At 34.6% G+C, this 13,615-nt stretch overlaps 2 protein-coding genes across 5 annotated transcripts in view; both read right to left on the reverse strand.

The window, feature by feature from the left end:
- Positions 1 to 2,674: 2,674 nt before the first annotated feature.
- Positions 2,675 to 8,310, reverse strand: LOC306879031 (putative peptidyl-tRNA hydrolase 2). 4 transcript variants are annotated; one of them, XM_079431709.1, is made up of 8 exons: positions 7,895 to 8,132; positions 7,413 to 7,495; positions 7,096 to 7,167; positions 6,586 to 6,660; positions 5,105 to 5,202; positions 4,857 to 4,947; positions 4,245 to 4,369; positions 2,675 to 3,100 (listed from the first exon to the last, which is right to left on the reverse strand). In XM_079431709.1, the coding sequence occupies exons 2-7, from the start codon at positions 7,491 to 7,493 to the stop codon at positions 4,283 to 4,285; spliced, it is 504 nt and encodes a 167-aa protein (XP_079287835.1). In that variant the 5' UTR covers positions 7,494 to 7,495; positions 7,895 to 8,132; the 3' UTR covers positions 2,675 to 3,100; positions 4,245 to 4,282. The 4 variants fall into 4 exon arrangements, with proteins under 4 accessions (XP_079287835.1, XP_079287833.1, XP_079287832.1 ...); XM_079431707.1 differs by having other exon boundaries at positions 4,833 to 4,947; XM_079431706.1 differs by having other exon boundaries at positions 2,675 to 4,369; positions 4,833 to 4,947; positions 7,895 to 8,310.
- Positions 8,311 to 10,209: 1,899 nt separating this feature from the next.
- Positions 10,210 to 13,615, reverse strand: part of LOC306878676 (plexin-B1-like) — a 52,614-nt gene continuing 49,208 nt past the window's right edge. The window contains exons 37-38 of the mRNA XM_079431155.1: positions 13,515 to 13,589; positions 10,210 to 11,657 (exon numbers count right to left, since the gene is read on the reverse strand). Of these exons, the coding sequence (XP_079287281.1) occupies positions 11,553 to 11,657; positions 13,515 to 13,589 (180 nt within the window). The 3' untranslated portion in view covers positions 10,210 to 11,552. The remainder of the gene's footprint in view (positions 11,658 to 13,514; positions 13,590 to 13,615) is intronic.

Genomic DNA, 13,615 nt, shown 5'->3' on the forward strand with positions numbered 1-13,615 from the left:
AGGGTTTCCTCCACAGCGGAGCAGGGGTTCGTTACGAGGGCGGAGTCCAGCCCCAGCCCGCGCCCGCTGCTATACTATAGGATAGAAATGTGTCAATCGCTGTAACAAACAGAAACGCGCATATGCCGTTGGATCAACTGTTGTCGTAGACAGAAAAAGAGGCAGAGCCTTGTTTTTTGGAGGTGGCTCACTCCTCTAGTCAGCAGTTTGCAGCGTGAGATGGCGTTGAGAGGCTGCAGTTGTAAATTTGGAAGACTAACAGCTAGTTAAAATGGATAATCTCAAAACAAGGGACCGAGGATTTGTGGAAAGATGTTGTGTTACTAAATACACACGCCGTGGAGTTCAATGGTCTTATAAGGAATAATTTGTTCTTTTATCCGTGTAAAAGGGAGTAACAGTGTTATGTTATACAGCACGGGGTCTCCTCAACAATACTGAGAGGAATATATGAGGGATCCCGGATTGGACTGAACGCTTGATTTGGTGCAGGATTTCATACCATCCTAAAATATTAACCCAGTTGGCGAACTGTGGTTCTTGAATTTAAAAAGAGGAAGACAAGGGAGACCAAACATGGGCCAAAATTATAAACCACGCTTAGAAGACCAACAAACCATATTAAATCACTCTTACCGTTAAGGTTTTAAATGCGATTTCTAAATCAGATGATTAATCGTTTGTTTTTAAGAACAATTGCCGAAGGATTATTGGACAATGTATGTACACTTGAAGCGGTAATGCCAATAAAGTAACAAAGCCGTTCCTGTGAGCTTAATGAACAGAAAGCGTGATACCTGCACGCCCTCGGCGGCGTTGAACAAAAGCGTTTACATTACTCATTATTTAATGTAACTTTTCAATAGCAACCCCCACGGCTGACCAGATAACCATTGATTCGTAGTTTTCGCTCATTTCAGGGCCGTCGTCTTCGCCGAGTTGCGTGTCTTCTGATTACCAGAATTTGCCAAATGAAAACGTCTTGTGTGAAACACATTAAAGTACATTTACTTTTATACGACCTTTGGACTAGATTTAATATACGCATAGGCTAATTTTTCTTTATAAATATATTATGGATGTAATTTAACTGCATGTGCCCCCGGCTGAATTATGCGGCTGCGCGCGCAACTGAAGAGGGCGGGCATCCATTGTTATACGGAATGTAAAATACATTTATGCAAATATATTTGTTAATGTTGTATAATTGTATTTATATGTATATATTCATTATGTACATGCTCAAAACATAATTTGATTTTTTTTTTTATTAGTACCCTGGGTTTTATTTACTTTTTATGTTTATTTGATATCTATTTTTTTCATACGTATAAGGTGCAAATCAGTACAATTATAGAAGACAACTTCAGGACAATCAACTGACATTTGTCTTTTAATTTTTACTTTTATTAAAAAAAAAAACTGTATATTTAGTAATTTAACCCCCATGTCTGTCTGGGACAGAGACGCCATTGTTTAATAAATGTTTCTAAGTACATTTTGGTGAAGCTTATATTTTAATAAAGCAATTAACCATTATTGTATCTTTGAAGCTATTAAAATGAAATGAGCAAATATATTTAAGGTATTAAATGTCAAGCTTGTGTCAAGAGTTTCAATAACCTAAAACATAATTTTGAGATGTTGCATATTATTGAAAACAATTAAATCACATTATTTTGAATAAGCAGAAAGTGGTTGTTTTATTATATTTTGAGCTATTTAAAAAGTTTAAGCAATGCACATTTACACAATTATGTAAAATTTGAACTGATAGTCATATAAAGAAGACTGAGCACAGATGCCATAGGTTACAAGTTTTTGTTGCCACTAGTTCTATTACTGTTTTGTAATTTTTTTTGTCTAATAAATTAAGTTAATTTTGAGCATTCATCATCCACACTCGCAGACAAAATTCTAGCAAATAAATTGTTAGACTACAGCACATATACCTGTAAAAAAAAGTTAAAATCATTTTAACATTTATCTACAATGTCACGTTTACTAACTGAAAATGTCACAAACTTACACTGGTAATATTCACTTTTTATATGGATGTCACAACATAACTGCAACAACATTTTGGTTATCAGATTATGCTGCAGTTACATAAATTACATATTATGCTTAGCTGAGTGAATTAGTGCTGATACAGTTTCCTGTGTTTATGAATGTCTGTGTGCAAATAGACTTGCTTGATATGCCAAACGCCTCGCCTTGAATGTAGACGAGAGTAGGCAGCTGCAGTCCATGGAGGAATATAATCAAAGGAAATAGTAGCATTCTTTTTTAAAATATTGACCAATCTCAATGTTTGCGATCAACACAGTGCACATTAAGTGGTGGCAGACAGCCAGGTTAATTTTGCTGTTCTTATATAAGAGACATAATTTCTGTAATATGAATAAGGTCACATACCATCATGGAGGGAGTGTTCAGGATGAGGAGTGACGGATGTGTATTGGAATTTGGCCTTTGTGCCACTACATATTTAAACCATATAATGTGACCGGAAGTCACTTCCTGTGTCTGAATATGCCTACCTCCCTGCAGTACGAGAAACAAGTAATATGTCCAAACTTACTACGTCCACAGAGATTCTGAAGAGGGGTATAAGATGAAAACCTTAATATTCCATGAGGTAAAAGGACAAGAATCGTAAATGACAAGGAAGTGAAGCTACAAACTGATTTTATCATCACAAAGGGATTGGGTACATTTAATTGTAAACAATAAAAAATATTCCCACAATAAAAAAGAAGAAACATGTTATACAGTATACAGTATGACAATGGTTATTTGATTTCACAATCATCAAAACATTGGGTTCTACAGGCACATTAAGTATAACACTTGCATGTGATTATAATTCATTATACATTTTTACACACTGCTATTTAAATTGACATCTCCTCTTTGAAGACTTTTTTTTAGCTCTAGAAATTTAGGGACCTGTTGATAATATCAATTAGTTGTCTTCTCGTGTAACTTAAGAGCTTTGAAATGCAATTATTTAAACATACCTGGTGTGTTAAACTATTGTATGTCGGTGTGTTTTTTTCCACAGGTTCACTCAGTAATTTCTTCCTTCATTAAAAAGCTGTACAAAATAAATTAAATGTAATATTTAAAAGAAAAGTTTCTAAATCACATACACTTATATGACATGACAGTAATTTCAGTGGCTTAATAAAAGTCCCCTCACGCGGGTTGCATTAGCAGTCAAATTCTACTCATTTTATCTTAGTAATTCACCTTCTACCCCATTTTGATTGAGTAATAAATAAATCATGTCTTACTCTGCATTTCTACAATGGTATTGATAGGGATGTGCGATACAAGCAAAAATGTAACAATATTATCGAGACAACATACATCACAACATACAGTTTTCAGGAAAATTAAGAATCTTTATGAATCCAATTTCCAAGCAATGGTAGATCTAAAATTGAGCTTTTTATCATTAATACTGCAACGAAACTTAAACTATAGTGTTTTATTGATTACATCATCTTTGTGTCTTGTTTTTACTGCAAGCAAAGAATAAACATTACAAGGTAAGTATGTTAAGTATGATGACTTTTTTTTTTTTTTCTAAAGCCTTTTCTCCGTTTTATGTCAGGTAACCTTCCATGACAATACTGAAAACCTTTTAGTGACTACATAAAATTCCCATTACCCCTTATAATTTAGTTTTTAATATAGTCCAAGTTCTCAATTTTTGAAATAATTTACTCAGTGTGAACATTTTCATGAGAATTAAGTAAAAGCTGTAATGTATGTGTATTGTTTGTAAATCGGAATATTCTGCATTTGTTTTGCTTTTTGTGTGCTACTCGCAATGATAGCTAAATAGAAAGACCTTTATTTTGTGATACACTGCAATTTGAATTGAATGCGATGTGAAAAGGCAAATTCCCTTTCACAATTGGAGTAAACTATGGTTTCTTTTGTTGTGGTGCTGGAGTTTCAGAACTGCAGGAAAAATTGGCATAACCACAACAAAGACAATACACATAGTTATACTGATTAACAAAATCATAATGGTATATAACCCACCCCTAGGTAACAGTAACAGAAAATGTTTGCTTTTGCTTAAAGATGCATCCACGTTGTTAGGTGTCAGTATAAGTCATCACAACTTGAACAAAAAATTACTGAGTGCACCATTATAGTGAGGAAAACCATGCTACTGTTGGGGAAATACTGACCCCTGTTCTTTCTGTGGTACATCACAAACCTACACTTTTGAAGAGTTTTCCTCAGCATTACGGTAGTTTCTTCAAAGCAGTTTCAGACTGCCTGTGACATTATTCACCATCTCCTCTTCTCCTATGATGGCAAGCACAGTGCATGAACCTGGCTCCACCTGCACACACAACACAGTCCAAAATTAATTTCCAGGCTTCATCACACATCTTTCAAACATCTTAAGCTGATGATACACAGTGCAACTTTGCCAGGCAACTTTTTTTGAGCAATGTTCCTTTCCCATTGAGAATGGGTAACAATTTTCTATCTGGATACTATAGATCAGTCGTGGGCCCTGTGTCTCACCTGGTTGCCCTATGATGGCAACTTTGCCCAAAAAGTTTCCCCATGTATTAGGCCTTACTCTCCTTAAATTTTCAATATTGTGTCAAATATGTATAATACATTAGCATATACAACTATAAACCATTAACTTATGTGTCTCTAATTTTTTATATGCTATTTTAGGTAAATTGTAAACATGAAACCTATTAAATAGTACAATCTTCCCACCATTTCCCATATTAAAACAATTACTGCAATGCCATGCTAAAGCATCTTTGCATAGATGTGCCGTTAACCTGTGTGTGTCCAGCATCCTGTACCAGCTTTGTAGCAAGACTGAGGCTCATAGCAAGAGCCTGCAACTCCAAAAGGTGTGCCATGTTAGTGCCTTGTAACACAATCTTCTTCGCTCTAAACAGGCACACACACAAACACATGCACACAAATGTGTCTTAGATTAATATACTGTATATATTTTGATGTATATATTCTGTTTTATATACATGTCTTGGTTTCATATTTATTTTAAAAAACAATAGAAGAATGAGGCCCCAATGATATCTCTTACCCAGCATGGTCCCATCTCCAGGCCATCTCCCTCCAACTGTTTTTCTCCTGCAAGGCCTGATATAAACCCACTGCAGCATGACCCACCTGCGCTGCCACCTACAGGGACACACTGCTCGTCTCAAATCTATTGAAATCCGGGGACTATACACGAGACATTATTCTCTAACAAATAAAATTAGCTGAAATGCAAAAGTGGTGCTACATTGACAGTATGATAAAGTATGGAAGCCCATTTCTACAACAATTGAGTAAACAATGTGATTATGCAAGTCATAATGAAAAATTTACTACTTCGTTTCTGATTACTTTTAAAAATTTTCCCCGTGATTATGGCTTATTGTATGCATTCACAATGCAACAGATTAAAAAGTAGAGTTAGGAGACAACTTCAAATCATTTGAACCTATTGCTCCAGAAAATGATTCTGTGCTGAAAAATCCTCACGCCGGCGACATCCGCTGGTCAAAGCCATGTAAATGCAACAAGAACAAAGTAAGGCACTTGGTATAAGATGCCTTTATTCACAACCTTTTCGCTTTTATATGCTCAAAACAATAACGCACACATTGCATGGAAAAATAAATGCCATTACACCTAAACTTAATAAAGGCATGTTACTTAATTGGTAATTGTGTTAGATTTATTTATTAGCATAAGCAGGCACCATTGTTTGTCACCATGGCAAACTCTTGAGCTAGAGAACACTTCACACTTCTATGTAAAAGCACCTGTACACATAAGAGCTCAATTATACGGAAAGATCTGGAAAACTATTTACACAGCATCTTTTTTTTATTTTCTTTGCACATATATTGATGTTTGCTTGTTAGGCACAACACACTTGAGTTTCTCATTAGGAGATCTTAAAACATTATTATGAGAAATAGTCCGTAATTAGATTTTTTCCCTAATTACTGACATTTTAGTCCATATTTATGAGAAAAATTCTCATTATTGTGACTTACAGGATGACAGTTTATAACTGTGGCAAAAACAAGCATCAATTATAAACAAACAAAAACTAAAATATCTGATTTAAATTTTAATAACTTAATTAAACTGCGTTCACTGAGGAAAATGGAAATGTGTTGATGTTTATAGATTGTTTTGATTAATCACTGAAGAGAAATTGAATGGGTAATAAACCCTAAAATACACTTTGTTAACGCATAGACCTATGCTTAAGTTACTGTTCAAAACAATTAATATCACATGATATTTTGAATAGTAAGATGAATTATTATTATTTTCTTTGTTTAGCAATTTCCTTCTGTCAGTTCCACGAACAGAATGTGACATGTTAGAGAGTAAACACTGAATTGTTATTGGTTTCATATTATTCATGAGAGGGAACACCTTTTGACTGATGATCAGTGATGCATCAGATATAACATAATGGTCTTTTATTCATCTTTCTGTATCAATCGCTTCTATATTAAGTACATTGTAAATCTGGGAATTGTAATAAATAATATCTACCTTCCCCACACCCATGGACAGCTCCATATTTACAACAAACACCATTTTGAACATCATGTCCTCATCACCCTCTTCCTGCAAAAACAAAAAAAAAAATGAAATTGATTGGCTGATCATGGCTGCCTCGATTACACATCATTCTATTTAGATCTATCTCTGTTGAGTCAAACATTTTCCTATTACAATACAATGGTCCAATTAAAATCAGCAAACTGGCAAACTGCTCAGGATTTCTAAATTTTGTTCAGCACGAGCTGAGAGTTAAAAACCAACAAAGTACAGACCATGTAAATAAGAGATTTATGGTGTAGGGTAGACCACTTCATTGATTATTAACAGGAGTTTTCCCAGAACAAGTGAGTAATTGCTTCAGTGAGTGGTCTTTGCTCACATTCTGTATATAGCCTAATCTATTCACTATTTAAATAGAAGTAAATCAGTGGTTTGTCATATCCATTGAGCCCAACACAAATCTGTATTCAATGAAACATTAAACTACTTGAAATATACCTCATTCTCTAGTTTGTTGAAGTAATACATTGCAGCCTCCTCTGCAGACACATTCTGTGTGTGCAAAAGTGCCTGTAAAAGAGCAATAAAAGCATCTCACTCCAAAAATCATGACATAACGTGAATAGTCAGATTCTGCTATCATAACAAAATTAACAAACTCATGAAGGTAAGTCAAACCATAATATCCAGTATACAAACAGTTCTGGTTCTCAAAATGGGTGCACTGTATTTTGATATCTACTACGTCAAACAAAACTGCAAATACTTAATTAATTGTAATCAGGTTTGCTGTATTTTGTGAGGTGCCTGTGTACCTGTTTGGCTGCCTCCTCGGGTATGTCCAACTCTCTGAGCTGCTGCAGGAATACAGGGTTCACTTCCAGCTGGGACTCCATTTCTGAAATATAGAAATGCACATTATACATCCTTTATTAACAATGTATTCTAATAGACTGTAACGTTTTAATCGAAGCTAGCAGCCTATTCGTACTACAGTGTTCGAATTATAAGGGGGCTAACTTACGCTCTGATATATAAATAGGCTGTAGGTTGAGCACACTGAAGTTTGAATGCAAATGAACGCATTGTATTTCACTGCGACACCTCTAAATCCGTATAGCATCAACAGAATGTGGGTTAATGGGTTAATATTTCTATGCTACCCAAAGTTCGTAGCCGCTTGTGCTGCTAATGCCAATATTGCCACAAATTGTGGAGTTATTTTAATAGTCTAACTATAAGCAGCTCAGAACAATCGTATTTTGTAGTTTAGGGTGTTCTGGATATTGACTCTTACCTGCTTTACTGCACTACTGCACGAGCGATTATCACCCAATGAGACTGTGAGCTTCTTAACGAGCGATTGTTTCGTCTTTTCACTCCCAAATCGGCATACAGTCATTTGTGATATGCGATTATTTTGAACCTTTTATTTCCATTAAATGCTGCTTATAGTTTAAATAATTTGTTGCAACAATAGCTCTCGGCGCAAACGCGAACTACACATTACCGTATACACAGAGTTCAAGTGTCATGTCGGTTACAGTTCCGGGTCATCTGCGCTGCAAAGCTCCTTGTTTAAATCGAAATGTAAAATAAGTTTTGAAGCGTTCGAACGAAATTATTTGATTTAATAACGCTAACCATTTATACGCCGCAGCTAAGACAGCCCAAGCGTTTAGACATTCATTTTTCCTACATAGGGAATTGCACAAACAAAAAATTAAGAAAAACTACAAACATGGCGGACATGCATGAGGCCGATGGTACGTCATCATTTTAACCGCTTAAAAGCCAGACAAATTTAAAGGGTGTATTTTCAATTAAACTGGTCTAGAATCAAAGTTGATTCTAATGAGTTTACAATCATTACAATAATTTAATTTGATATATATTTTATCAGAAATCATGATTACATTATATAGTATAAAACAGATAGGAATAACTATTTTTATTAGGGGATTGAGAAGGTAGACACAATGACCAAAGAATCATTCAAAGCATGCAATATGAAATGGCAGACATATTGGAACAGGTCAGCACAAAGGAGCAGCAAAGTCAAATCATTCATAACATAAGCAGAAGGGAACAAGACATTTTCAAATCCTTACCATACATTACACATTATAGGGAAACATAATATAGAGTAATGTGATGTGAGCATGCTTTGATATAATGCATTAAAAAGAGAATGGAAGAGTCTTAAAGAAGAATAGCAGTCTTTAGGAAATAAAGAATTCACAATAGGCTAAATGATGGTCTAAATGTATGAAAACAAATGGATGCAATCATGAGATTTATTAAGAATATTAAGGATGGTATAATGTTAGGAATATAGAAATCTTTCTCTTCGGTAGCGGTATGCATCTATTAAGTTGGTCCGCAATTCGTCATAAAATATGTTTTAATGTGTTTGTAGAGCATGATTTTTGTTTCTTGAGTTAACCCCCCCAAACGAATAGTGCAAAAATTACAGTTTTGTCACCATGTCCTCACCCTCTGTCCAACTGCATTCCAAGCAATACTTTCTTCTGCAGAACACAATATATTTTGAAGAACGTTAGGATCCACACAACACTGGACCCCATTGACTTTCATTGTCTGGACGAAAACACAAACAAACACATTTTTTTTTTTTTAAATACCGTCTTTTGTGTTCCGCAGAAGAAAGAAATGTATACAGGGTTAAAAATACATTTAAATGATAAGTTTCCACCCATTTTCAACCAGCTTTGCATTGTTACAGTGTTGATAGTGTATGTAAATTAGAGGTGCCCAAATGTTTTACTATGAAGGGCTTCATATTGATAGAATTTTCAGGTTACCCTGAACTCCATGATTAGCTGGATTGTGTGTGTTTGATTATGGTTGGAGCTGAAATCTGCAGGATTAAGGTATGGTACCCCATTATTATAATGTTTCCCCTATGTAGGGTCACGGGAGTACATTCCAGTGTCTCAGACCGAAGGCAGGGAAACATCCTTGACAGGTAAGCAGTCCATCACAGAGCTAACATACAAAGATACACATTCACATAGAAGGGCAATTCATATTCTCCAATTCACCTAACCTGCTTGACTTTGGACTGTGGAACCTGGAGTCAATGAACAAAACCTACGCCAACACTGAGAAAACATACAAAATTTATACCGAAAGGGCTCCTCACTCAACCTGGGACCTAAATTGGGGACCTTTTCGCTGTGAGGCAATAGTATTTTAATCCATTTAAATGCACAATTGTACTTTTTAATATCACGTATACATGCATAAAATTGAAATTTTCACACATCTTTCTAAAATAAGCTATGCTAAACTAAATTGTCACCTGCATACTGTTGGAAACCCATAGAGAATACCAAGATACTCGGAAGTATCTTCAGCAGGGTTGTTTCGTGCTTGTCGTCAAGGCAAACAAAGGAAGGATGCGTTGTATTTTACAAGCATTCAGTGGGCAGTGGTGTCAGTCTTACAAAGTGTCATTCTTAAAAGGTAACCACTTAATCAAAAGACAATACTGGAAATTACATTAGACTGTGAGTTCCAGCATACCTAGTACTAATAACTAACTAATACCAAATTAGTTTTAAGCATCAAGAAGAACAGAGACTGGCAGAGCTCTCCAAATGTAAACTTTATTTTACCTAATTATTAAACTGATGCCATCAAGTTCACCTTGAACGCCCAATACAATGTACTTTAGTTTTCATGTGATGCTATGGCAAAGACACCAGATCTAGTTATCTTTCATTTGTATTCCCATAATTCGCATACATTCAGAACCAAAAACCTACAGAACAGCTTAACATTCAACTTGTAAGCTTATTGTTAAACCTCTCTTTTAAAGAAAGTGTTCATAAGTTTGATAATAATTTACTTTTTCCAAACTTGCTAAGAAGCTACGTAACAATTCAGTCATTATTTATAATATTATACTACACTAAAAATATTAGTAAATATGACACAGTCACATCTTTTCTCTGACAATTTCTATTTATCGCAAATTTTTGTTGATCAGTGTTTAAGAGCAGTCTTTGATCAAAAGAAATTAATTGCAAAAGAGTGGCCTATTTACCTATACAGTGGACCAGCACTAGTATTTCAGAGCACAACTTTACTTACAACACAGATATTTTCTCACATGAAGGCTAAAGATTGAAACGTACCTACATAAAAGTATCAGTCTTTAAAATTCCTTATTGATGAAATGTTAGAGGATGTGGTAAGAGATGATTAATTCATTCAATCCTATGCTGGCACCGCAAATAAAAAGCATCTTAAAATATGCCAACAGATTAAAATTAATCCAAAAAGAAAAACATTGGCTAAACATTATTTGACCTGACTGGTTGAAACAGTGAAACTATATGTAACAGGTCTGCTAGACTTGGTCTTACTAGTCAAAATTTATGCATTAAAAAAAAACAGATTCTTTCATACAGTATTTTCCAGTGACACTTATTCAACATTATGACAGTTCCTAATAAACTGAAAATATTCTACAACATTTTACTACAGTGTGTCAGTCATGGTACGTTTTTGCAACTTTGCAAATGCTGAATCACATTCAAATGTTACCAACAGTGAACAACTGGTAGATACAAAGCGAGGAGGTAGACAAAGCACAGAACATACAATAGTGTTCTGCTGGAAGGCCATGACCAAGCAAGAGCTTGAACACATGTGTTTTTCATACCATGAAATGGGAATAACCCCATTCCATATATTTAAAAAAATAATAAAAATAAATCCAAGACCATATTCAAGTTGAAGGCTACACCCTTTCTAAACCAACACACCACAGTACACCGTGGGTCTTAATTTATCTTCGTTAGTAGATTCCAATTTAATACAGCTAAATGGAACAATTGATGCTGTACCTAAAGTACCTGTACCATGTGTTCATATAGCCACTCAGTGTCTTCACACTTATTAATTTCACTTTACTTTGTCCATGATCACAAGTCTGTCACTTTATTTTCTACAGCTGCAGCGATCTGTTGAAGCCGGTAGCCGAGCTGCATCTTCTGAGCGGTGGCGTCTTCCTCTAAGGCAGTGATAATCTAACATAAACACACATAAACATACAGGAAAGAGGAATTCAATTAGAGCACAGATACAAACATTTATATAAGCATAAGTCTTTAAAAATGTATTGTTCTACTAAAAGTGCTAACATGGGCACACTTATTTGTTGCTTATTAACAGTTAGTAAGGTAGTTGTTAAATTTAGGTGTTGGGTAGGATTAGGGATGCAGAATATGTGCTTTTTTTAGCTTTAGTACTAATAAACAGTCAATATAATAATAATAATAATAGGCATGCTAATAAACAACTAGTTAATAGGGAGAATTGGTCCCCATACTAAAGTGTTGTCGGTAATGCTTTACAATGTCTCATTTGTAATGAATTAACTAACGTGAACAAATGAGCAATAACATTTTTTAAAAGTTTCAGATTTTTTTTTGCTTAAGATATTATTAATTTTCTTATCCTCATCCAGAATGGAATCAAAAACGTATTAAAAACAGTAATATTGTAAAATATATTTTAAAATAACTTTTATTTTAATGTAAATTTAAAATACTAATATTTAGATTTCAATTTTATTATTTAAAATGTAGAATTTTTTCCAGTCATGGCAAAGCTTTGAGTGCCACATTATTCTAAATAAATTATTCTGTGCAATAAATATGTACAATTATTACTAATGTTGAAAACAGTTGTGCTGCTTAATATTTTTTTTTGTGGAAACCATGGTACACTTTTTACAGTATTCCTTGATGAAGATAAAAGTTCAACAGAACAGGTTTGAAATGTGTTTTAATAAAACAAGTTTTTACAATCACTCTATTTAATGAATCCTTGCTGAATTAAAGTATTAATCTCTTTAAAGGAACACTCCACTTTTTTTGGAAATAGGCTCATTTTGCAACTCCCCAAGAGTTAAACAGTTGAGTTTTACCGTTTTTGAATCCACTCAGCTGATCTCCGGGTCTGGCGGTAGCACTTGTAGTTTAGCTTAGCATAGATCAGTGAATCGGATTATTTAAAAACACTTATTTAAAAATAAAAAGGAACTTAAATTACCACTATATGGCTGCAGAGACTTAAGTTGGGTACACACCACAAGATAATCAGTCTGATTTTGGGCCGATTTCTCCCCTTCCGACATTCCTAGGTAATGTCCCGATTATCTTGGTGGATCTAAAGATTATTTTAGCAGATTTTCCTGCGGTGTGAGGTGTGTTAAGAGTGACTGAATCTGCTTGGAAGAACGTCGGAGGCGTCCCGATCGCGAATCATAAAACATGTTGAATATTTACGATCAGAAATCCTGATGTTTGGGGGGAACCCCGAGGACAAACGCGCGTATGATGTTGAGATTATCACGTGAAACGAAACAATATCCAATCAGAAAGCGAGCTGACAGAAGACGGAAGCATAACAAACACAGTCATGGCGCAGGATTTGGACACTATCATTGCAATTTCTTCCTGCCATTACCAAAGACTGGGACTTTGCCATTGCTTTAAAGCCTTAAAACTATTCTTTGAATAATTTGTAATTATTTATACTTGTTTAAGAAAAAGTTATTTTCTTATTGCTTTTCTTTTTTTATTTCATTTTATTTTCTATTGTTTTTTGTTTATTATTGTATTTGATGTAATTTATATGTTATTGCCCTTGTATGTTCTTTGTTCCAAAATTGCAAGTAAAAAAAAAATTGTGTTTATTCTCAAGTCTCCAGAGATTTTGCGAGATTTCCCGTGTTCACAGTCGGGACTCTTGAAAATCTTTTAGTGTGTGGTGTGCTGTCTTTATCACATGGTTAGTTCATGTTAATTTATAGTAGTTAACTGTTAACAAACAGAATCTTTTTGTAAAGTATTAGCCTAAGAGCTTATACATTCACTCACCTGATCGTAGTATTTGTTGATGTACTTATAGAGCTCATGCAGGGCCACCAGGTAATTTAATTCTCCAGAGTAATTCTGAAAGTCAAAACAAATATGGAGAG

The sequence above is a fragment of the Barbus barbus genome (assembly GCF_936440315.1).
Source record: "Barbus barbus genome assembly, chromosome: 13".
NCBI classification, from domain to species: Eukaryota; Metazoa; Chordata; class Actinopteri; order Cypriniformes; family Cyprinidae; genus Barbus; species Barbus barbus.